This window comes from Microtus oregoni, unplaced genomic scaffold, assembly GCF_018167655.1.
Source record: "Microtus oregoni isolate MIOR12 unplaced genomic scaffold, Mior012 000021F_ref0000039, whole genome shotgun sequence".
Lineage (NCBI taxonomy): Eukaryota > Metazoa > Chordata > Mammalia > Rodentia > Cricetidae > Microtus > Microtus oregoni.
The window spans coordinates 18,763,411-18,787,361 of record NW_024543080.1 but is presented as its reverse complement, the minus strand read 5'-3'; the positions used below and the strand labels follow the sequence as shown (position 1 = coordinate 18,787,361).

General features: G+C 46.2%; 1 protein-coding gene across 5 annotated transcripts in view; it reads left to right on the top strand.

Annotated features, from left to right (window-relative positions):
* Positions 1–23,951, top strand: part of Cracd (capping protein inhibiting regulator of actin dynamics) — a 215,374-nt gene that overhangs the window by 168,663 nt on the left and 22,760 nt on the right. For 2 of the 5 annotated variants that reach the window (XM_041671336.1, XM_041671337.1), the window contains exons 4-5: positions 15,800–15,935; positions 23,541–23,705. In XM_041671336.1, the coding sequence (XP_041527270.1) occupies positions 15,816–15,935; positions 23,541–23,705 (285 nt within the window). In that variant the 5' untranslated portion in view covers positions 15,800–15,815. Of the gene's footprint in view, positions 1–15,799; positions 15,936–18,062; positions 18,085–23,540; positions 23,706–23,951 lie in introns of those variants that run through there. The other 3 variants (XM_041671338.1, XM_041671339.1, XM_041671340.1) reach the window with 3 other exon arrangements.

Here is a 23,951-nt window from a genome sequence, read left to right as displayed (position 1 = left end):
ATAGGTAAAGAATTTGGATAGACATTTCTTAGAAAAAGAGAGAGAAAGAAGAAAGGAGGGAAAGAAGGAAGAAAGAAAGGATGGAGGGAGAGAAAGGAAGGGATGAAGAAAAAAAAGAAAGAGAAATTTGTTACAAACAAGCCCTGTTTGTTCAACAGGGAAACATGTTGTACACACATGAACTATAGCCAAAAAGATAGTTGGTTTTGTTTTTTAAGTATTAGCAAAAACATATAGTGGTTAGAACCTTCATCCCTTGCTGGTATGTACATAAACAATTTCGGGCAGGGCTTGGAGAAATGACTCAGTGGTTAAGAGTTGGTACTGCTCTTCCAGAGGACCCAAGTTCAATTCCCAGCACCCATGTCAGGTAGCTCACTATCTGTTCCAGCTCCAGGGAATCCGGCACCTTTGGCCTCACTCATGTGTACTCATGTGTAAACATGTCCACATAGACAGGCATGTACATAATTAAAAGAAATAAAAATCCTTTTTAAAAAAGGATTTAAGTTTGAGTCTCTAGCTACTGCCTGCATTCTACAAGCAGTGAAACTGAGCTTCAGACAGATGCTAGTGTTCCTAATGGCAGAGATGTGGCCACGACCTCAACCAGCTTCTTTGATATGTTGTGGTTTTCATCTGAAACAACCCCATCTCTATTTCCTTCACTTAATTCCCCCTTGATCCTCCATTTCTGTGCAGCTGTGCCTTCCCCAGGGAAGCAAGTCCCCTCTGCTCCCCTTCGTCTTATCAGCCTGTTAATTTTGCATAACCGCGACAGGACTATTGGACAAAAGTAACTTCCAGGAAAATTGATCTTTTTGGCTCATGACTTAAGAACTGGTCCACGGCTGCTGGTTTCCATGCACTTGGGTAGACCATCCTGGCAGTGGGAGCAGGCGTCAGGAAAACACTGTTCACATCGTGGTGGACAGGAAACAAAGAGAAAAGACAGGACGGGGCCAGGGACCCTAAGGACCCACACCTGCATTCTCGAGCTAAGCGCCACCTACATTTTACAGAGCCTCTTGAGATGGTGCCACCATTCAAGACCAGCCTCTAATGCGAGCCCTTCTTATTGAAATCATAGCAAAGTCTCCTCCCAGTTTCTTCCCCTCCCTAAGTCTTATGACCGACCCTGCTTGTATTTCTAGCCCGCCCAGCATACTCTAGGCATTCAGGAAATGTTGAGTGAACAGATACACAAACACTGTATTTTTATTTTACTGGGGTCCCCACTCTGCAAGTCAGTAGTCACCCACCTCATCCTCTAGTTTCCTCCCACGATGAGGAGGGCACCATCACTGTCACCTGCCAGAAAAGGGAGAGGCCACAGCTGGCATCATGAGACGACTCTCCAGTGAAATCTTGACACAGCTCAAGGCTCGCCGGGCACAGGGTGTGTTTTCTGTCACTTGGCCTTGATGATTTCCAGAAAAGATAAATTATACTTGACCATTTATCCTCCACCCATAAGACTTGTGGCTAATTTAAACAGGGAATAGAGACTTTAAAAACGATTGAATGAGCCAGGTGGTAGAGCACGCCTTTAATCCCAGCACTCGGGAGGCAGAGGCAGGCGGATTTCTGTGAGTTCAAGGCCACCCTGGTCTACAAGAGCTAGTTCCAGGACAGGCTCCAAAACTACAGAGAAATCCTGTCTCAGGGGGCGGGGGGAACAATTGAATGGAAATTTGAAACTGGCTAGAAGTTGGCCTGGGTTGCCTAAGTCTAGGGAAAGGGTATTTACTGGTGAACCAGTAGTAGCTGTTCTGAGGGAAGCTGCAGATGAGGAGGCAGGGTCGTCTTAAGACTGCAGGAGCTGGGTACACTAAGTCATCAGTCCCTGGATCTGCTAAATAACCTGCCGGCTCCCAGTATTGGCATAAGGTCAAATACGGCACGGTCTGTTGTAAAGCACTTGATAAACACACGGTAATGTCACCAGAGATAGAGATGGTGGCCCTGATGACTTGCGTTTTGTTGCCAGAGCACAAACCTAGAGGAAACTGATTCACATGATAGGGAGGTTTTTCCACTGGGGCAACAGAGAAGTAAGGTAGGCTGCAGGGATGCCAGAGGAGTCCAGAGCTTGAGAGACGTTCTAGGGGACTCCTTGTCCTGTGATACAGGGACAATCAGACAGCCCCCTAGCTCCCATCTCTAGACTGTTTATTTTAAGACTTCAGGGTGTCTCCCATTTCCTGTCTCTGTTGTAATTGACAGACAATTTGGTCCTCTATGGTCTGCTGAGCATCACATATTTTACAGGATCCCAGAATCCAGGGTGCCTGTCAAAGATGCCACACCTGATCGAGTCTGCTTCCAGTCTTTCCTAACAACTGTAGGGTTGGTTTGGTTTTTTTTTTTTTTTTTTTTTTTTGGCGAGGATATTTAATTGCTCATTAGCATTTTATTTGAATGGGACTCATGGATCTGTTTAGAAAGAAAACTGCTGATCAATTGCAATTGCCCCGTTGTCATGGAAACAAGCTGAAATTGGACTGTAATTATATCTCCTTATGCCTGAAGTCATTGCTATAGTAATTACCCAATATCTATGGCCCCAAATTACACGATGCTTGTCCAAAAAAGAAAGGACGAGACAAAGACTTAAGAAGCAGGGGGTGGGGAGTGTGCTGGCCTGAAGCACCATTCACGGCGCAGCTGCAGAGAGCCTTCAGATGAGAGAATTTCCCTCTGTGGGCTAGGACTCCACAGTCTGTGGGTGGGTCTTGGAATGTGCCCAGCGCTTTGCGTAGTGGCTGGAGAACTGTCAGGCAGGATGGTTTTAGCTCTACAGAAGGCATAACTACAGTGTCAACCATCACTAAACATATCGCCTGATGTCTTAGAGAATATGGAAGACTTGGGGGTGGGGCATTCAGCAGTGTCATTAAGGTCTAATCAGGGGTTGAAGATGTCTCAGCAGTTAGGATCGCTGGTTGCTCTTCCAGAAGACCCATATTCCGTTCCCAGCATCCACCATTCCATTCCCAGCATCCACACGGTGGTTCGTGGCCATCCTCAACTCCACACCTGGGTATCCAACACCCTCTTCTGGCCTCCTTATGCACAGTGTGTTCATGTACGGCACAGACGTGCACACAGACACACTGGTCCAAAGCACTGAGTCCTACCCAACAGAACTTTCACTTTCCAGGGCCAGAGTAATTCAGGCCCCGTCCCATCCTGGCATGCTGGGGAAACATGCGGCTTTGTTCCTTAGAATTTTGGCAAAGGGAAAGCACTGCTGTCTTCTGAGCTGGCAAATGGACGATTCACAATGACTGCAGAGTCCGAGAGAATGCACAATTGGCAAAGGCTTGAGTTGAAGGTCTTTACAGATGTCGGTCATATCACAATAGATTGGAGGTAAAACCCAGGCAGAGTGACATCATACACCCCCTAGTCCAACAGCTGCCCTCAATGGTCTCTCCTTTCTTCCTTTTCACTTTGTGGACTCCACATACGCACATCTTCTCCTGTAACCAAGAACACATGCTCTGTGACCCCACTGCCTACCCTGGTCCCAGCAACAGGGCATCATGCCTGCAGCATCCTCTGAAGTGATCCAGGGAGATAATCCAAAATGGCCTCAAAATCAACAGTAACAGTGAATGCAATCTTTGCCTGAACAGAGGTTAAAATGTTGTTGATGATAAGATTCTCAGCATAATAATACAATCCATGCATTGCAGCAGAGGACAGCAATTCAGCCAGGCCCCAGCCATGCTGCCTGAGATCTTTGAGCACAGAAATGAGACCTTCAGAACAGCCCTGTGCTTTTTGTTCTGTATCCTGACAAAATGGGCCAAGGACACTGTGATTTGCTCTGAAGTAGCCTCCTACGATAGTTAATGCCAACTGAGCATATGAAGTGAGAGAGGAGAAAAGAGGAAAAACAAGAGAGAAATACCACTGTCTCCTCCTTCCTGCCCTTCAAATCCATTGCTACCATAGGGCAGAGGCTGCGATGTTCTAGGATGTAGAAAAAGAGGATTATCTCAATGCTAACACAACACACCTTACCTCAGAATTGACTCCATCCAGTCAAAGCCCCTGGCTCATAGTTAATGGGTCCTGAGCAGTTAATGAGAATGTGGGTGCTCTGTACAGATGTGAGAATGTTGGTACTGTGTACAGATGTGAGGATGTGGGTGCTGTGTACAGATGTGAGGATGTGGGTGTGTAGTAATAAGAGCGTTGGGTGCCGTTCTGTAGTAGGAGTGGCGGGGCTGCGTCCCCAGCACCCCGCCACCCGCACGGCTAGCTTTGCCCGAAATAATAACACACAAATTGTATTCATTTAAACACTGCTTGGCCCATTTCTATCTAGCCTCTTCTCGGCTAACTCTCGCACCTGGACTAGCCCATTTCTAGTGTAGCCCACGAGGTGGCTTACCAGGGAGATTCTAGCCTATGTCCAACCTGGGTCGGAGCTTCATCGCATGTGCCTCAGAGAGCAGAGCTCTCGCATCCGCCCTGGAGATGGGAGCATGGTGTCTCTCTCTAGAGAGCAGAGCTGTCAGTCTGAGCTCACTTCCTCTTCCTCCCAGCATTCTGTTCTGTTTATTCCTCCCACCTATGTTTTAACCTATGAGGGCCAAGCAGTTTCTTTTTATTGCTTAACCAATGAAATCAACAGATTGATATATGACACTCCCACATCATGGGTGCTGTGCACAGATGTGAGGATGTGGGTGCTGTGTACAGATGTGAGGATGTTGGTACTGTATACAGATGTGAGGATGTGGGTGCTGTGTACATATATGAGGATGTGGGTGCTGTGCACAGATGTGAGGATGTGGGTGCTGTGTACAGATGTGAGGATGTGGGTGCTGTGTACAGATGTGAGGATGTGGGTGCTGTGTACAGATGTGAGAATGTTGATACTGTGTACAGATGTGAGGAGGTGGGTGCTGTGTACAGATGTTAGGATGTTGGTACTGTGTACAGATGTGAGGATGTAGGTGCTGTGTACAGATGTGAGAAGCAGCCAACCTGTCTCTGTAGAGAAATGCAGGAGGTTTGGTATAGGCCTGGGAACTCTGGCTTTGTAGTCATTCTCTTCAGCTCTGTATTGACTTTGAGGGGGTGTTTAAATGCTAAAGGACAACTGTCAATCATGACAATCTTAGCCTGGATCTGACTTCACTGGGAAAAATACGATGCAGGTCCTGGAAGACATGGGGAGAACAGAAGTGTTGCAGAAATGTCGAGCTTGATCTCATTCCCACTGAGTTTGCCGAGATGACCAAGTGGCTGAATCCATTGCATGACTTGAAGAGAGGGTTAGACAGTTATTAAAGATGCTTCTTTTCTTTATAGCAACGTTACTGGACAACATTTACATAAGACAGGAATAAAGGCAATGTCTAGAGCCAGGAGAGCCCCGTGCCCTTGCTGTCAGTGCCTTTGAGAAGATAGGTATGGGAGCTCACAAAGAACGGAAGCTAAGACCAAAAGCTGATCCTGGTGCTTTCAAAGCTCAACATAAGTTTTTTAGAGGTTCAGCGTCTGTGTCACTACCAATCACATCAATGGCAATGACACACAGCTAGAACAGAAATTGGGAAGTGAGGTTCTGATGGGCTGGTCATCCCCCTTTTATCATTTGGAGTGGTGAGTACTAGCTAGAACCCAGAAACTCCTGTCACTTGGTCCTACCAAGCTGAAAGTCGTCCTCTCCTTGACCTTTGTAGCCGTGGCCATGATTTTCAGTGGCCTTATGAAGACTTCCTCACAGACCGACGCAGTGGGAGCGTCCCAAGTGGCCTCTCTTCCTCTCTCGAGAACTTTTCACTTCAGATCTCATTTAAGTTAAAATGGCAGTGAAGTGGTTGTATGTACGATCCAGCAGTGAGAGTTAAAACCGTGAGATTGGGGGGCAGGGCGTGGGTGTGGTTGTCCAGCTTCTGAAGAGAAGGCTCCACACACCAAGTCCCTCCCTTGTCTGAGCAGGGGTACAGCCTTCCAACACAGGGGGGGGTCTAGAAGAAAGCTGAAGCAAAGGGCTGCAGAGGCCTCCTGCCTCCCTCCTTCACAACAAAGGAAAGCAGAAGAAACAGGGCTGGCCTACTTCACAATCAACTGTGAGTGACCTTTAAATGCCAAGGCTAAAGAGGCCCAGATGAGCTCTGCAGAAGGTACAGCTCGTGGCAAATTGGCCCTCCACTCCCAGTCCTGTAATTTGAAGTCTCCAGCTGGTTAAGGACAAGGCTTCCACCAAGCTCTTTGTTCCTTGGAACACATTTCAAGCTGAGCTCTCCACGGTGCGGGCTTTTTGGTTTCCACTCCAGCCTGCCTCAAACTCTGAGACTTTGGGTAATACTTGTGTGGCCTTTGTCTCAGCCTCAGCCTTGGAGAACAGGGAGTCATATACGTGGTAGAGGTGTTTGGAGCCCGAATTGATGTGAGATTACTAAAAATTGAATATTATTATATAAACAGTTGAGCATTTAGATGAAGTAACTTACAAGCGAGTATTCATTCATGAACCTAATAAATCAATCATCACCCTCCCCTACTATTTCTTCTCGGTGCTCTAAAACGAAACAAAACTAAAGTTAACAAGAAAAAAGGCATAACCGTGCTTGATCTCCATAAGGGTAGTGGCCATATATCACAGGCTGGTCTTGAACTTGCTCTGTAGCCAAGGATGATCTTGAATTCCAGATCCTTCCGAGGGCCAGGACTACAGAGCCATGGCTATGTCAACACAAAGTTCCAATGTGTTTATCATATGCAAAAAACTTAATAAATATAAAAATTCCTTTATTTACTTCTGTGATAAAATAGATTGTGGTTATCATCGTCAGTGTCTTTGGGAGGAACACCTAGAAATACAGATAGAGAGTTGAAGTCAGGCCTGTTTGCAGCATCTCCTTGCCAAGACACAGCCTTGAGCACTTATCTCCTGGAGAGAAGGAAACCCGGAGCTGAGCCCAATCTTCTACCTGCTATTTTCTCTCTTGTGGTTATTAGAGGCCTTTTGGCTCAAGGCAAGAGGCCAAAAAATGCAGGTGGCAGACAGAAATCAGCAGAACTAGGGGAAATGCCCTCCGGCTGGAAACTCAAAACTTAAGAGTTTGAGGCTGGGATAGTAGCCAGAATTTGAGATTAAGATCTCTAACTTTGGAGCACTCAGCCCTACGTGGGAGGTCTGTATCAAATCCTGCCTCTCAAGGATGGATGAAGACCAGTGTGGAAGGGGAGGCAGAAGGACCATCAGCTCCAGATGTTGGTGGGTAACTCCAAGAAGACACTGTCTTCCAGACGCAACAGGCCAGATGTACATATGAACTCAGAGACTATAACAACGCACAGGAGACTGAACGAATTCAAGACAGACAAAATCCCAGCACGGAGAAAGATGGTGAAGTGGACACCAAGTCCCACCCCTAACTAAGAAGCTATTTGCAATCGATACCTGCCGTGGGAAGAAAGATAGGTTTTCTCCCACGGAGTGCCACTGGGTATGTCCACCACACTTCCTGGGAGGCCTTGTGCTCAGGAGTCTGACAACACACACGAATTCCATGTTTTCTGTGCTATGTTTTTGTTAAGGGTTCATCTTTTTTTGTCTTAGGGGGTTTTGTTTTGTTACTTTTGTTTTTGTTTTCTGGGGAGGGGGTGGTTGTTGATGGGAGCACAGAACATGAAGGTCGTTGAGTGGTGAGGTGGGGAGGATCTGTGATGACTCAGGAGAGAAAGAATATTATCATAACATGAAAATTTTAGATAAACTTTTTAAAGAGTGTATAAATTATAGCAGAAGGTAAAAGTTCTGTAATAGAAGAGAAACTCGAAAGAATGAAGCCGTGTCTGGGCAGCAGATTTCCTTCTGAATTATTATTGCTATACCTGCCCGGGACGGAGGGTGGAAAGTTTTAGTAGTCTGTGTTGCTGGAAGAAGGCTAGTAGTTCACGGACGAGCATGGATGGGGATGCTGGGGCATAACCAGCTCTCAGGTGACAGTTCAGATGCTACCTTAGAGGTGGGGACAAATCAAAGGTGAGTCCACGTCTTGTAGAGGCAGTTGGTCGGCCACGGACCAGCGCGTGATTGGCTCGAAGAATCCTCCCCGCTTGTTGTTTGCTGCCTGCAATTGTGGTTGGTTCATTCAGGACAATAGTTGACATGGCAGAGACTCTTGTTGACATGGCAGAGACTCTTGTTGGGAAATTGGGATCTATTAAAAAACAAATAAGTGATGGTTCGAGATAAAAAAAAATAATAATTCTGAAGTTAAGAACTTCAACAAATTGTTTCACTAGCATATTGGACAAAGAGTGGGTTAGAAGCCGGGCGGTGGTGGCGCACGCCTTTAATCCCAGCACTTGGGAGGCAGAGGCAGGCGGATCTCTGTGAGTTCGAGACCAGCCTGGTCTACAAGAGCTAGTTCCAGGACAGGCTCCAAAACCACAGAGAAACCCTGTCTCGAAAAACCAAAAAAAAAAAAAAAAAGAGTGGGTTAGAGCATAGCTCGTGGGAAGGTCTGGATCAAGACAGCAGATATAGATTAGAGATAGATTAGTGTGAAAAGAAAGCTGGATCCAGAAAAGAGAGCAAAAGACAAATGGCTCGTGCTGGGCCATTGAAGAGAAATGAGAGGAAAAATGGCTGGAGATAACATGAGAAATAAGGGCTGAGAGTTTTCCCTGAGTGGATGAAAGACATCAAGCCGCAGATTTAAGAAGTTGTGCAATACTCCAAACTAGAGGAAAGTTCACACCTGCCCATGCCAGAGCAAAACTGTCAAAAAGCAAACGAGATACAAAATTTTAATCTTCTGAAAGGAAAAATGAGATGAAGTATTTCATTTTTCAAAGAAACAGCCATATAAGCATATCCAACAAAATTCTGGCCAATACCAGACATCTTAAAATAGTGGAGTGTTTTCTCCCTGGGTTTGGAGCATCACAAGATCTGCCACCACCACTTCCACTGCCTTTTGTCAACAAAAGAGTTTAGCTGACTCAGTGTGGAAAGGAAACAGCAAGAAGATAAGAAAGGCTTGAGGTAAAAGTGGTGTTTTGTGGTAGACAACCTAATTGTATTTTGGATATACAAAGACTTAGAGATCATATTGTTATAGTTATTAAACAAGCCTAGCAAAGTCTCTTTTCATAAGATTGGTATATTAAAAACAATTTTATCGTATATTACAACAGTGAGAAAACAGAAAATAAAGATTTTTAATACCACTTACAAAAAAGTCCAACCCACCAGATATATAGGAATAAATCTATCAGGAGCTCTACTCAAAAAAGTACTAAGATAATACAAAAAAATACTAAGATAATAAAACAAAAGATGATCTTAACACACAGACACACCCCAGGTTCTAGATTAAAAGGTAAAGTATTGTAAAAACATCAGTCCTAGATATGTCTGTAGATCTAAGCCCATTGTGAAAGTAATTGCAGGAGCATAAAAGACAGACAGACAAAGACAAGAGAAAGGGGAGTGTTGAAATACGGAGCGGCGGGCTGTGTCCCGCCACCCGGATAGCTTTACCCGAAATAATTACACGGAAACTGTATTCTTTTAAACACTGTCTGACCCATTAGTTTCAGTTTCTTATTGGCTAGCTTTTACATATTGATCTAACCCATTTCTACTAATCTGTGTAGCCCACGAGCTGGCTTACCAGGAATGATCTTAACCTGTGTCTGTCTGGAATGGGAGAATCATGGCGACTCCCTGACTCAGCTTCTTTCTCCCAGCATTCCGTTCTGTTTACTCCGCCTACCTAAGGGTTGGCCTATCAAATGGGTCTAGGCAGTTTCTTTATTAATAAGAAATCACTCCCACATCATTTCCCCTTTTTCTATTTAAACAAAAAAGAAAGGCTTTAACTTTAACATAGTAAAATTACATATAGCAAAACAGTTATCAAGCAAGAATTACAGTTACAATATTTATATCTATTTTATCTTTTATCATAACTAAGGAAAACTATAACTATCTATTCATTCTTCAACTCCATCAAAGACTCCAGAAGGATATAATACTACCTAAGTAAACAAGAAATAAGAAAACTCTAGAAATGACAGAGACATCTCGCTGCCTGGACAGTCACCCAAAGTTGTTTTGTACGGTTGGGGCATCCATCTTCAGCCTTCAGGCCCATAGTATCCAGCAGACATTTCCATGAAGCAGGAAATTTCAAAGACAGTTCAGTCACTATCTGCTGTGTCCTGCAGAATGTCTCGCAGACTCTTTCATGAGTCATGAACCCCGAAAGACCATCTCACCTTTAGGCAAGTTCAGCAGTCCTCTCTCTGCGGGTTCTCTGTGTCCATTTTATGCAACAGTCCAGGCAAGAGCAGTTTCTTGCCCAAATGGCTATCAAACTCCATAAGGATCCTCTTCGATGCCCATCTTCCTCTCGAAGTAGATTGGTGCTGCCAGGAGCAGACGTGTCTCATTGTCATGAAAAGTCCTAAGTTTTTAAAATATTTTAAATGCCATATTCTGTAGCCTTTGAGAGATATGAAGAATGTCTATCTGAAATATATCTCTATATATCTAGAAAATCTAACTAACATGACTACAAGCTTGACTATTATTGATGATTAACCATTAACCTATATTTCTTAATTATACATTACATTTTTAAATGAACTACACAATCACAATACCTTAATCAAGATCAGAAATACATATACATATAACAAAATTGACCTTAAAATCCATACTAATGCAAATTATTCATACCTATATCATTTCCCCCTTTAAATGTAAAAGAACATTTACAAACAATATTTTGGGAACATGGGCGCAGTTTTTTCTCTCCAAACTGCTTCCTGCTGAATGGGGGCGCTGTTAATCAGATCATTTAGGGTGTAACCTGTGTGCCAGGTTTATCTCAGTTGCCAGTTGAGTGAAGTAATTTTTTGAGGGTGTTCACAGGAAATTTTCAGGAGGTCGTGGTCTATCATACCATATCGGGATAGATGCAATCCATAGGGTCTGGTCCTCTGTGAAAACAAAAGAAGACCCTTTCCAAAGCATCATATCCTTAGACCCAAATTCGGAAGTCATACCCTCATGATATCCATTTTGGTTCCACTTGGCAGCCCATAGAATGAAATGTCTCTCTGTACTTAGCTCCTTCACAGTCAAAAATTTTAAAGAAAACACAATGTACATAATCCAGACTCTCGGTGAATTTTCCATTTTTATGTGGCTTATTTTTCTTTATTTCTTTTAATCTCTTAACTATCTGTACTCTGTCTCTTTAAAGACTTTACCTTTTTTTTTTAAACCATTAACTTTATTTTCTATATTCTTTTTCTTCTCTCTCTCAAGTCTATGTACATTCATCCAACAGTGTGGTCTTTTATGTCTGAATCTGTTTGATTGTGAATCTGTAACATTTTTTTACTATCCAGGAACATTTCTTAAAATGTTAAGCAGTTCTTAAAAACTTAAGTTGCGCCATGTACAGGTAATACGGTACCGCCCGTGTCCTGCCCAGTTGAAACCTTAAATGCACTGTTTTTATGGTAATTATGGTAGTTCCTGCCTGAGACCAGCACAGTTCAGCATGGCAGAGCTGAGCCAAGCCGCTCCTGCCTCAGAGCCATTTGGTGCCCCTGAACCACACACAGTTCCAGGCACACAGCAGTCCACATTGCCATCAAGCAAGCCGTAGAGGTTTACTCCAAATGCTCCATTCAAAAGCTCTGTCTCCCACAGGAGCCAGACAGAGATCGCAATGGCGGCACAGCCCAGAAAGCCGGCATTTTAAAACAGCCAGTTTTTTCCTGCTGCTGAGTCAGGACAATTTCTTTGCGGCACGCAACCCACAAACAGCAAAAAGCTGTCTTAAATTCTCTCTCTCTCCTTTTTATGCCCTCTCAGGTTTTACGTGGAGTTCATTAGCACGTTGGGTGCCACTCTGTTGAAATACGGAGCGGCGGGCTGTGTCCCGCCACCCGGATAGCTTTACCCGAAATAATTACACGGAAACTGTATTCTTTTAAACACTGTCTGACCCATTAGTTTCAGTTTCTTATTGGCTAGCTTTTACATATTGATCTAACCCATTTCTACTAATCTGTGTAGCCCACGAGCTGGCTTACCAGGAATGATCTTAACCTGTGTCTGTCTGGAGTGGGAGAATCATGGCGACTCCCTGACTCAGCTTCTTTCTCCCAGCATTCCGTTCTGTTTACTCCGCCTACCTAAGGGTTGGCCTATCAAATGGGTCTAGGCAGTTTCTTTATTAATAAGAAATCACTCCCACAGGGGAGGAAGAGAATAGGGGAGGACAGGATTGAATTTATATAGAAATGCAAAGGGACAGGATAGCCGTCTTGGGAGAAAAAAATAAAACAGCTGAAAAACAAATTAGATATTAAAACTTAGACACAAACTTAAGACAGAATGGGCAAGGGCTTATTTCTGTTTTGTTTTGGGGTTTTGTTTGGTTGTTGTGGGGTTTGTATTTCTTTTCATGTTTTTGAGGCAGGGTTGCAGTGTGTGGCTCCTTCTCATGACTCTGCCCCTGTCTTCTGTGTTCCGGATTACGGACGTATGTCACCACACCCAGCCAGAGTGGGCTTATTTCTGCCCATGAAAGTAGACGAGCAGACGAAAGGAGCAGAGGCCAGGGTCACCACAGGCCTTTGAGCTTTAGTTCCTTTTTCTTTTTTTAAGTTTTTCGAGACAGGGTTTCTCTGTAGGTTTGGTCTATCCTGGAACTCTTTAGACCAGGCTGGCTTCGAGCTTTAGTTTCTTTCTCATCTAAAAAGCAGGCTTATTATCAGTTCCTAAACAACGGTTTTAAATATTACAGCAGGAGGATTTATATGTTATAGTAAAGAGGTTTGCATATATATGTGCACACACACATAGGCGCACTCACACATACACATATGATGTCTTATTGTATTTAGCTATACACATACACAATGTCTTATTACTTTTAACTATACATACAGTAAGATGTGATGTCTTACTGTATTTAGCTAGAATTACTATTAGCACTGTACCTCTTAGAATTGCTATAATTTTGACAACTAGTATTTTTATTCTTTATCTGTCTTTTAATATAATCATCTAAAAGCAGGGGTGTTTCCACATCAAAACAGGGGCCAACACAGTAAAGCAAACAAGGTCCAGTTTCTAGCCTACATACCAAAAATAATAGGAACACCTATGTTAAGAACTTCGCGACTCAGGTAAGACAGACGTGGCAACTGAAATGGAATTTAGCTTGGCCTTATTGTACTCTGCACACACAACTGTAAGAAATTAGTGGAATTTACTAAACATTAAACATGGAACCATGTGTGGGCACATACATACTGGTATGAGTATTTGAGGGCCTGTTTATATATGTAATTGTTTGCAAAAGCGCCGTGTACAAGGGTTAGGAGATGGATAAGCCGGGGAAAGTGCTAACCACGCATGCATGAGGACCTGCATCTGGGACCCAGCACCCTCCTGAGAAGGCATGTTTAGAGGCGCACACTTCTCATGTCATCCCTGCGGAGACAGGAGAATCCCTGGAGTGTACCGTCCAGCCAGCCTCACCTAACGGGCAGGCTGCAGGTCCCAGTGAGAGACCGTGTCCCTGAAAACAAGGTGGGTGGCTTCTGAGAAGCAACAACACAGGCTGACTTCTGGGCTCCACCCACGAGTCACACGCGTGCACACACATGCACAAATACACACTAAAAACACAATTTAAATAAAAAGCTCCATAGACTATGTAGAAATGAATCATTCTTCTCTTATCTGAATTGTAACCAGAAGTCTGAATTTAATACAGAAAACAGGGAAAGGTTTAACCCCATTGGTTGAAAACCTTGTTTGTGGCACCATTGAATGAAACTGGAAGTTCACTTTTTTTAACCTATGTGAATAACATTACTTAGGACTGGGAGATGGTGAGAGCTTTCTTTTCCCTTTGTATTTCCAAAAACAAGACTGCATCATGGCTCACACAGGAAGCTGCTGTCCTATGTAGGCCAGCGACTCTCCTGAAGGCGGAACAGTTATTCTAGTGACTTCATGTCTTCAGCCTTTTGAGACTCCAGCCTTCCTGGCACATGTTGCCTGCCTCCCTTCCCCATACACCCTGTCCTTCTTGGATGGCCACACTCTAAAACTGTCCCAAAGGCATGTCAACTGGCTGGCGTGGGGCTGCGTTCAGGAGGATACTCTACTGCTTGGACTGGAATGGCTTTGGATGTGGTCCTCACCCGCGGCATCGTCTCTAGTAAGACGAGGGTGGCAACGAGTAAATAGAGGATGAAACGAACGCTCACCAGTCGGGTTCATCACACTGCAAGTGCATGGCTGTTTGTTCGTAACTAAGGTCGCACGGGCTCTCACCCGGAACCTCAGATGGTCTTTAACGTGCTTCCTGCAATTCCGTAAATTAAATGCCATAATCTTCTGAGTTCCGTCTAGACCTGGGTAGATGAGCAGTCCAGCTGCAGTACATTATGGGGGGACTGGTGAAGGTCACCTTTACCCTGCGCTTGCCTGCACTTGGTCTCCGGGGAACCTCCCGTTAAGGAAAGGGGGGAGTGCTGCTTCCTCAGCCTGTGTCACCTCGGAAATGTTCTGCGTTGCCACAGGAAGGGCAAGCTGCTATGTCTGCCCGAGTAAGGAGTGGCTATCTCCTGGGGCTTCCTTCTCCTGAGTTTCCCACTGTTCCTGCCTCTCATCAGGGAGATGTCCAGACGTCTCTCCGGTGCAACCCTGCAACTGGAAAGGCATCTGTTTTCTTCTTGTTGATGCTAGAGAGTAAGCCTAGGGCCCTGTGCATCCTGAATCCTCTACTAACTGAGCTCCATCCAGCCCCATTGCCCATTACTCTAACAAAATACCTGACTTCCTCGAGCCAGGATGTGTATAGAAAAGTTTGTTTGGCTCACTTTGAGAGGCTGAAAACCCAAATAGCATGGCGCCAGCCCCGGTCGTGACCCCGCTGGTTACATTACGTCAACGTGGAAGGCATCACAGCAGGACACATCTAGCCAGAAGTGGATGCTTCTTACATTCTGTGTCCCCTGGGTAGAAGGGAAGCCAGAGTATGGGGAATGCCTGGGCTTCCTCTTCTTACTCATTCGGGAGAGCTATAGTCTTGTGAGAATTCCTTCCGAGGACAGTGCCCAGAATGAGCTCCCCCTTAAAAGTCTTATTACTCCCTAACATTGCTGCACTGGGGACCAAGCTTACAGTACATGGAGCCCTGAATTCAAACCACAGCAGTTTTCTGTGAACTGTGAGTCTATACCATGTTCTATGTGTACAAAACATGTCAAAAGGGCTCCAACCTGGATTCCTCCCCCTTGGTTGTATCTTCAGGCATTCATGGCCCCTTCTTCCAAAACCTTGCTCTACCCCAGTACTGCAGTCTGACTGGACAAGAAAGAAACTCTGACCTCTTCCAGATCTGGGTATCACTTCATAAATACCAGCTGGAAAGATTTTGCAGAACAAACCTAGTAGGGACAGCTCATCTGGGCAAGTCTTCTGGTTAAAAATTGAGCAGGGCCGTTGGCTCAACAAAGAAACACTCCCTTGAAGTTCTTGCCCTGAGTGGTTCTGAGAAATATTGTGAGAGAGCCACATTCCCCATTCCCACGGGACCCTCTCATCTCCCCTGCTCCCCATCTGACCCTCTGTAGAAAGGCCACGGTGTCAAAGGACTTTCTGAATAAGATAGGCGATGTGGGCAGAGCCCTTTGAGTCAGGAAGAACAGAGAACTGAATCTGGAGAAGACATTTATCATCCTAATAAAACGAAGCACGTGGTTTGCATTCCAGGTCCTCCACCCGTTCTATGGGAGCACGGGCCCTCTCCCATGACAGTATTTTTATCCCTGATGGGGGAGCAGAAAATGAGCAGACAGTTCAAGCAATGTCACAGGACAACATCCTGGGCAAAGTCAAAACTCTTCAGGTAAGACAGCTTGAGATGATGGGCAGATCAGAGGCAGAGGAGGGAAGTGGAAAAGACCCTGGTCGGTCCTTGAGTGATGGAGTGGGAGGTCCTGGGGTCGCTCCAGGGGAGAGGCTTTGAGATCTGGTGCTCCACTCAGTTTCCCCCGTGAGAGGCACACTTAGCCCTGCTGTACCCACCCGCACGGCTTGTCCTCCCACCTCTCCTCTCCAGTTGTCGCTTCTGGTTTGACCAGAACAAGTCCCTAAGATAAGCTCCTGGGCTTGCATGTGGGAAAGAGCTCCCAACCACCAAGTACCGGAGCTGCTGTCAACAGAGGCCGCATTGTGCAGTCCATCCTGTGAGTCTCCAGCAGGGGATGGGGCGGGGCGAGGCTCTGTGGTAGCTGTAAATGTGGCTTCCAGCCACCCTGTCTTGAGAGGTTCCTCCTTTCACCCTGCGGTAGGGCAGTTTTCTTACCTACTGTTGACTCAGCTGGTGACTCCCTAACAGTGAAAGTGTAGTAAACCTTGCTATACTGAATGTCGTTAAAATAATGGGCCCAGGAAACGTCAAAGGAACAAAGACTGTGGAGTCTCATTATGTAGGGCATTTCCCTCACCAGGAAGCAATGCCAAGGCAAGTACTTCTGAAACGAGAGTGCTTGGGGACTCCCTAGACTTTGGACAGAGGGCTCTGAGTTGGAATCTATTAAAAAACAAATAAGTGATGGTTTGAGATAAAAAAAAATAATAATTCTGAAGTTAAGAACTTCAACAAATTGTTTCACTAGCATATTAGACAAAGAGTGGGTTAGAAGCCGGGCGGTGGTGGCGCACGCCTTTAATCCCAGCACTCGGGAGGCAGAGGCAGGCGGATCTCTGTGAGTTCGAGACCAGCCTGGTCTACAAGAGCTAGTTCCAGGACAGGCTCCAAAGCCATAGAGAAATCCTGTCTCGAAAAACCAAAAAAAAAAAAAAAAAAAAGAGTGGGTTAGAGCATAGCTCGCGGGAAGGTCTGGATCAAGACAGCTCTGAGTTGCTGAGTCCCATCTGACGACATGTCCACAACAGTGACTGGATCAAGGAATGGATGAGAAGAAAAAAGGCAACAAGAGCTGGCCGTGGCGGCACATGCCTTTAATCCCAGCTCTCCAAAGTAACTTTGCTATTCTTTTCACATGGTCTCATTTCTTCTGAACGTAAGCTGTATATTTTATGACCTATGGTCATATGGTCGGTGGACGGTGATGTATGACAAACCAGGAAGCAGCCAACACCCTGGAGCCTTGCCCAGATCATTACGCCTAGAGCCACACTGACCAAGGGCCACAGTCCACCCATAAAGCCTACCCAGGCTGGCTCGCAAACCCCAGCACTTCCTAGCCAGACTCCCCTTTGTTCCTGCTGGCTGTGTCTACTCCTTGACTCTGAAGAAGCCAGCTCTCACTATTCACAGGTCCAAGAGGGAGGACAGGAATAGCCAGGGAGAACTTGGACCCACTTCCCTCTGCCAGTTCTGAGCCCCTGCCTTTTCATAAACCTTTCTCTAAAAGAAACGGTGTGCAGGTTTCAGACCATGAGATAGCTGCCGTTCATAGGAGCTTCGAGAGCCCTTTAAAGGTGGATAATGGCCCGTGGGCGCCAACATATCTGCTCTGTAACGTTCACCACATACCGCTCCCTCTTTAAAAAGTGGATTTAAGGGTTGTTAAGTATGTGCCGTGCAATTGTGCAGTACTGGGAAAAAATAGAAAATATGTGAGCAAGGGCCGTGGCTTTTTTTTAACAATAAGGTAAGAGTTTAGATAATTTGATCTCATAATTAGTAAAACATGAAACCATCACCTTCCCTGAAGTGACAACACAATTATCACAGCGGAGAGGGAAGGTGAGCAGAGCAGAACGAGTATTTAGTGTGAGGGGTCTCATCTGGACAGCGAACTGGCAGATGAGCTCTGCTGAGTTTTGCTTCTGCTTCTGGCCTCCGACTCCTCCTCTGATCTCTACAGTGACTTTGGGGATATCTGGGGCTATGCTCTTCGAGGCTGAAAACGGGGACCACGGTCAGAACAAAAGGGATTTTTAGTCTTTAAGTGACCTAAGGTTTAACTGAATCACTCCCAAAAGACTGTGTTTTATTTTTCAGTCGCCTAAGCAGTATGTTCCTGGTAAGTCCCCCAAATCTAGTGACTTCATACACTTGCATGAATGCTTTGCATTTCCCACGACAACCTTATGCTGCTGTGGATGCCCAGTAGGAAGCACAGGAGACAGCCTCCTCCTAGACTCCAGCATGGAATGAGAGAGTCTAGCTGTCCCGGAGGCATGTGTGGTTTTCTGTCTGGAGCTGTCATTGTGTACATGTCTATGTTCTTTTTTTTTTTTTTTTTTTTTTTTTTTTTTGAGAAAGGAATGGATAACACCAATTTGACAGTGAATGTTCTGGATAGATGGATAGCCACAATTATTTAAATATTCTTTTGTGATGAAATTTAACAAAAAAAAAATAGTTTAAGAGACTGTCCAGCATTCACTTAGAACTCATGAACGTGGGTAGACCGTGTTTGCATTTGGAAAGGTTGCCCCCTAGTGCCCACTTATGTCACAGCACCTAGAATTGTCTTGTTGCACCCACAGGAGTTGTTAGCAGGGCTCCACTAATAGAAGAAAGCAATCCAGCACAGTTACCCTTCCCTGTCTTAAATAACATCACTTTACCATGACAAAATATTGAGCTTTTTAAAAGAACAAGAGCACATTTTTTCCGCGTATAAAAATGTGCACGTGAGAACAAATTTGAATAAACACTCAGTTATAGGGATTAAAACAATAGCGCCCTTTTGAAGGCTCAGTCCGTAGTCATTTGCTCCAGCTGGTAGGATGACCACTCGAATGAGTAAGAGGACACAGCAATAAAAGATGTCAGGCCTCTGCCACCATGTGGTCTTGTGACCTTGGGCCACGTAATTGTTTAATCTCTGCGACTCTCGCTTTCCCCACTTGAACAATAAGGAGGCGCAGGTGATGGGCAAGCCCCAAGGCTCCTCCAGGCCTTAAAGCCTGGAGTCTGTGTGAAGTCCCTGTTCACCGCTGCCCATGGTAGCTGTAAAAGCGTTGCCCTTGGTGATATTTGTGCTGCGACGACCTTGACATTACCAAGCAGCACAGATGAGGAGAGAGCCTCTCTGCTGAAGGTCACACCCAGCTGGGAGGTACGTACCAGCTGCTGGTGACGCCGGAGGAAGCCTGGCTATGCTCGCAGGTGGTTGCCAGAGCCGCGCCACACTTCTGTCGGGAAATGCCTAGGTTATGTGTCCCACGGATTATTTGGCACAGGTGTAGGTGGGGGCCTCGGTCCCGGGGAGCTAATGTCGCCTACTGAAGTAGGTTTCACTTGAGAATTCCAAAATCCTACGTTTGAGGATTTTGACATCTAATACAGCCGTCAAGGGCAGAAAGCAAAGCACCTGATCTCGGCCAGTTCTTCCTAGAACAGGTGTCCTGAATCCATATGCTTTTTTAAAGAATTCACTCTTGTGATGGGAGTACCTGCAGTTTGCTCAGGAAGACATCACCTTTTTTTTTCCCCTCTGCTGTTTGCTCTCATGGACATGATTTGAAAAAAAAATGGCTACAGAAAAAAAAATCTGGGAAATTCTAGATAGTGGCAGTGCAAAAAGCTGCAGAATACAATGTACTTGGCATTTCCACACGACAGCATCCAGCCTCATAAATATGGATGTACATTCCTGTAGCATCATTGATTCCCAAGCATTCCATATGATGGCAAAATGGCCCAAACTGAATGAATAAAATATAGTCCCGTTAGCTCGCATTCCAGTCGCAACAGTAGCTGCATTCATAGCCAGCAGCAGCAGCACACGCTGTCAGTGTGTGGACCAGTTTCCTCTTTCCTCTCCGGATAGAATTGCGACATGTGAAAAGACAGAGCTCGTGGGGCCGATAAACTTTGGGGCCAGCTTACAGCAGCCTGATTTAGAGTAATTTCTCCCTCCTGTTGTTGGCCCTTTGTTGACAGTGCCTGAACCATGAGCAATGAGAGCAATAGAAATAATCTGCTCCCATATAGTTTGTGTGACACCCCAGATCCCCAGCTAGATTTTAGCAGGACTCTTTAAGACGCCTTAGTAAATGTCACAGCAGTTCAGTCTCCTCTGAGTCACGTAAAGGTGTTTAGAAAAGGGACCTGTGGAGAAAGGGTGTGTCGGGGTGTGAGCGATTGGTCCTTAAACACCACGTGGGGCATTGGGCTTCAAGTCCTGCCACAGCCTTGGTTCACCAGCTCTTGTCTAAAAAGCCACAGGACATCCCTTTATCTGGACACAGAGACCAGCCCTATTCCCCATCACCATCACCATCCCCTCTGGCCTTTCATTTCCTCTCCCTCAGCTCCCCAGCCACCAGCCTGAGTCTGTTTTCCATGGGGAATTTCAAAATGGCCTCTAGACTAAGGAGAACACTTTTATTATTTAATTTGTCAGGATGAACATGTCTGCAACATACATCAGCCCTTTGGCATGGTCGCATGTTCCCTTCCCTCTGCCCTTTCTCCTCCTGTGTCCTCCAGGTCCTCAGATGTTGTATCCACTGTCCTGGGCCCTTCTTCCTCTTCCTTTCTCCATACTTCCTGTCTCTGCCGCCTCCCTCCCTGTCCTCCTTAGCCTTCCACTCCATGTCCTAACATTCCTCTGCCCATTTCCCGGCCTGTCCCTGTCCTTCTTTGTACTGAGATTCTTTGCCTTCTCCTTCCTTTTCTATTTGTAGCCACAACCATCGTTTCGTCTTTGGACTTTGTTTCTGTCTAGGCTGTGATGTTTTCTTTCTTGTCTCTTAAGCGTCAGGATAAAGCAACAACCATTCTCTCAGAAGAGCCCTGGTCAAGTAAAGAGGCCTGTTTGTGCTTTTTGTGGTGGTGGCCAAACTCCTCATTAAGTGACAATATAGCGTTATGCCAGGAAGTGCACTATGAAAGTCCTTCCCATTATAGAAATGAGAAATGGTTTTCATCTCCATTGGTCAATGAATACATTACAGTTAGGAGGACTATTAAGTTGTAGTGTTCTATAGCACAGTAGGGTAGCTATGGTTAATAATTTATAGTATATTTCAAAATAGCTAGAAACGAGAACTTTGAACATTCCCAACACAAAGAAGTGAAAAATGGGTGAGGTGATGGATCTGCCAATCACCCTGGCTGACCATTATGTATTATGTACATGTATTGAAACCTCACAGTAGTCCACAAGTATGTACAGTTATTATTCATCAATTTAGATGGAAGGAAAACTCAGCCAAGTGGCAAATGCCCATAATTCCCACTCTCAGGGGTGCAGGCAGGAGGATCAAGAGTCCAAGGCCAGCCTAGGCTGTATAGCAAGATGCTGTCTCGGAAGAGAAAGGAAGGTTCCCTCTTCCCACATCTCATCCCAGAACACTGGCACCAAAAGACCCTGCCGGTGGGAGTCTCCCCAGTCCAGTGTCAGGCTCATGGCCAACACTCCTAAGGAGGCTTGGAGCAGGTGGCCACAGGAAGCACCCCCACCCCCTCCCCCCGGGTCCGTGGCCGTGATTCCGTCTCCTGTTGTCTGACTCCATCGGCTGTTGTACATGTGTTGCTTCTGGACCTGCTTAGAGTATGTACTAACTGCCGCTTCCTGCTCCACTTGCCTTTGGAAGACATCCGTTTTCAGCAACCTGCAAACGTCTTGGGGGCTGCTGAAGCTCTCCTTCCCTGGCTGAATGGGGGCTTTGGGTGTGCGTTCTTCCTGGGAGGCCGAGAGCCCAGTGCAGGCTGAAATCACAGCGGACCAAACGCAAGCCCTTGCTCCCTGACTTGGCATGCTGGGTGGCTGAGGGTGGGGTGCGCTGTGCAGAGAGGGGCATCTTGGGGCTCATCTTGGTCATGCATCTTCGTCTCCCTGCTCACTGGGCAAGGCTGGGATGGGGGAGGAGCTGGGTGGAGGTGGGTGGACATGGTCCCATTGAGTTCTGAGGGACAGGAGATATTTCCCTCAGGGGATTCTTTGGCCAGAGATTTTTAGAGAAATATTAAATATGCCGGTCATCTCTTTATGTAACTGTACCCTGCAAGAAGGAAGTACACTGTCAAATTTATGAGAACTGGTGTGAAGCACAGTGACCAGAAGTCTGGATGTCATTTTAAAAGACGTGGGCTCAGATTCCTTTGGGACCACTCAGCCTTCCCATGAGCTTGGGCCGGTCACCTCTCCACAAGCACCTGGACTTTGTTTTGCAAAGTGACTGGGTTTGTCTTAGTTTGATCCTCCTGTTCCCGTGATAAAACCACTGACCCAAAGCAAACTTGGGGAGAAAAGGGTTTATTTCATCAAACAGGTTACAGTACATCACTGAAAGAAGCCCGGGTAGCAACTCAAGGCAGAAACCTAGAGGCAGGAACTGAAGACCAGGGAGGAAGGCCACTTAGTGGCTGGCATTCACCTGCCCTTATGCAACCCAGAACCACCTGCCTGGGGTAGCACCGCCCACGGTGGGCTGGACTCCTCCATCAATTAACAATTAAGGAAAGTGCCCACAGATGCGCCCACAGGCCCTTCTGATCGAGGTGTTCTTCAGCTGAGGTTCTCTCTTCCCGGGTGGGTGCCTCTAGCTCGTCTCAGGTTCAGAAAACCTAGCCAGTTCAGGGCTGGAGCTGTTGGTTGCTAAATCTCTTGTTGGAAGCCCTGCCAGATTAACTATTAGCCAGATTAAAGATAAATATCAAACCACCACATTAGGTTTAAACCACACATGGGCGTAGCTCTAGAGCAGTGGTCCTTAGCTGGGGACAGTTTACCCCCAGGAGACATGGGGCAAAACATATGGAGTCAGTTTTCCTGCTTTGAATCTGGCCCTTACCCAAGCTGCTGGTCATTGTTTCCAGCCCATTTCTCCCCTTCATTCAGATGCCCTTCCAGCTGCCAGTCATCAGCCCTTCTTTAGCCCTTCCCTCCCCGCCCCTACCCCAGGTTCCTTGTGGCCCCTATTTCACGATGTGTAACCGTAACAAGGAACGAAAACGGGATCATTCCCATCCCTGATCTCAACATTCACCAAGGAAAGCCTTGCTGACCCTGGGACCTTCTCCACCTTGGCTGGTGACCCACTGTGACCAGAGCATGTGGCTTTGACATGAGGAATTCCACGCTAGGTGAAGACACAGAGAGATTCCCAGAGAATGTATCCAGAAGGGACTAGCGGGTTCCACTGTGCCCACCCCAGGAGTCTTCATTTCTCCCCATGGCTCCTGCACTTCATGTCACTATTTTCTACATAATTTCTTCATGCATTCAAAGGCTGTAGGTAGATGGATCCAAGAAATTAAAAACGCGTATTTCCAACCTGGGCTCGGAAACGTGGTCCCTGCCCATTCCGGAAGCTGTTAACATTTGCATCTAAGAGGTGGCTGGAGTTTTAAAAGCTTGTGACTCTGCGGATGGAAGCTAGTGGACTCAGTGCAGGATGGCCTTAAGGTCCCTCGGCATGGCCGTGCCCCCAGAAGGCAGCTGGGCACGACTGTCTCCGGGGACCCTGGTCATGGCTGTAGAGACTGTTTCAGAACGTCTTCCCCTTGTTTCTCCCGCAGCGACAGTTGGGCAAGAATATCAAGTTTGGGCAGCGGCCATCGAATGCCATTCCCATGAAGAAGGCGGGCAGTGCGGACGCTAGCTCTGATGAGGACTTCTTCCTGACCAGTCCCATGGAAATTGTGACTCAGCAGGATATTGTCCTCTCAGACCCAGAGAACAAAGTAAGTCTCCTCCAGGGGGAATTTGATTCTCATAAGCCAGAGAGCAGGATGCCAGCCAGGTGACGGTGACATCTGATGACCCTGGAGTCTAGATTGGAGGAGTGGAGGGATGGGGGATGGGATAAGATGAGGGGAGAAGCTTTTCTGGTGCTCAGGCTGTGGCCTGAGGGTACTGAGGACCAGTGGGAAAGATGAGGAGGAGGAGGGCACAAGCCCTTTGCAGATGCCCTTGCCGGAGCCTTCTGC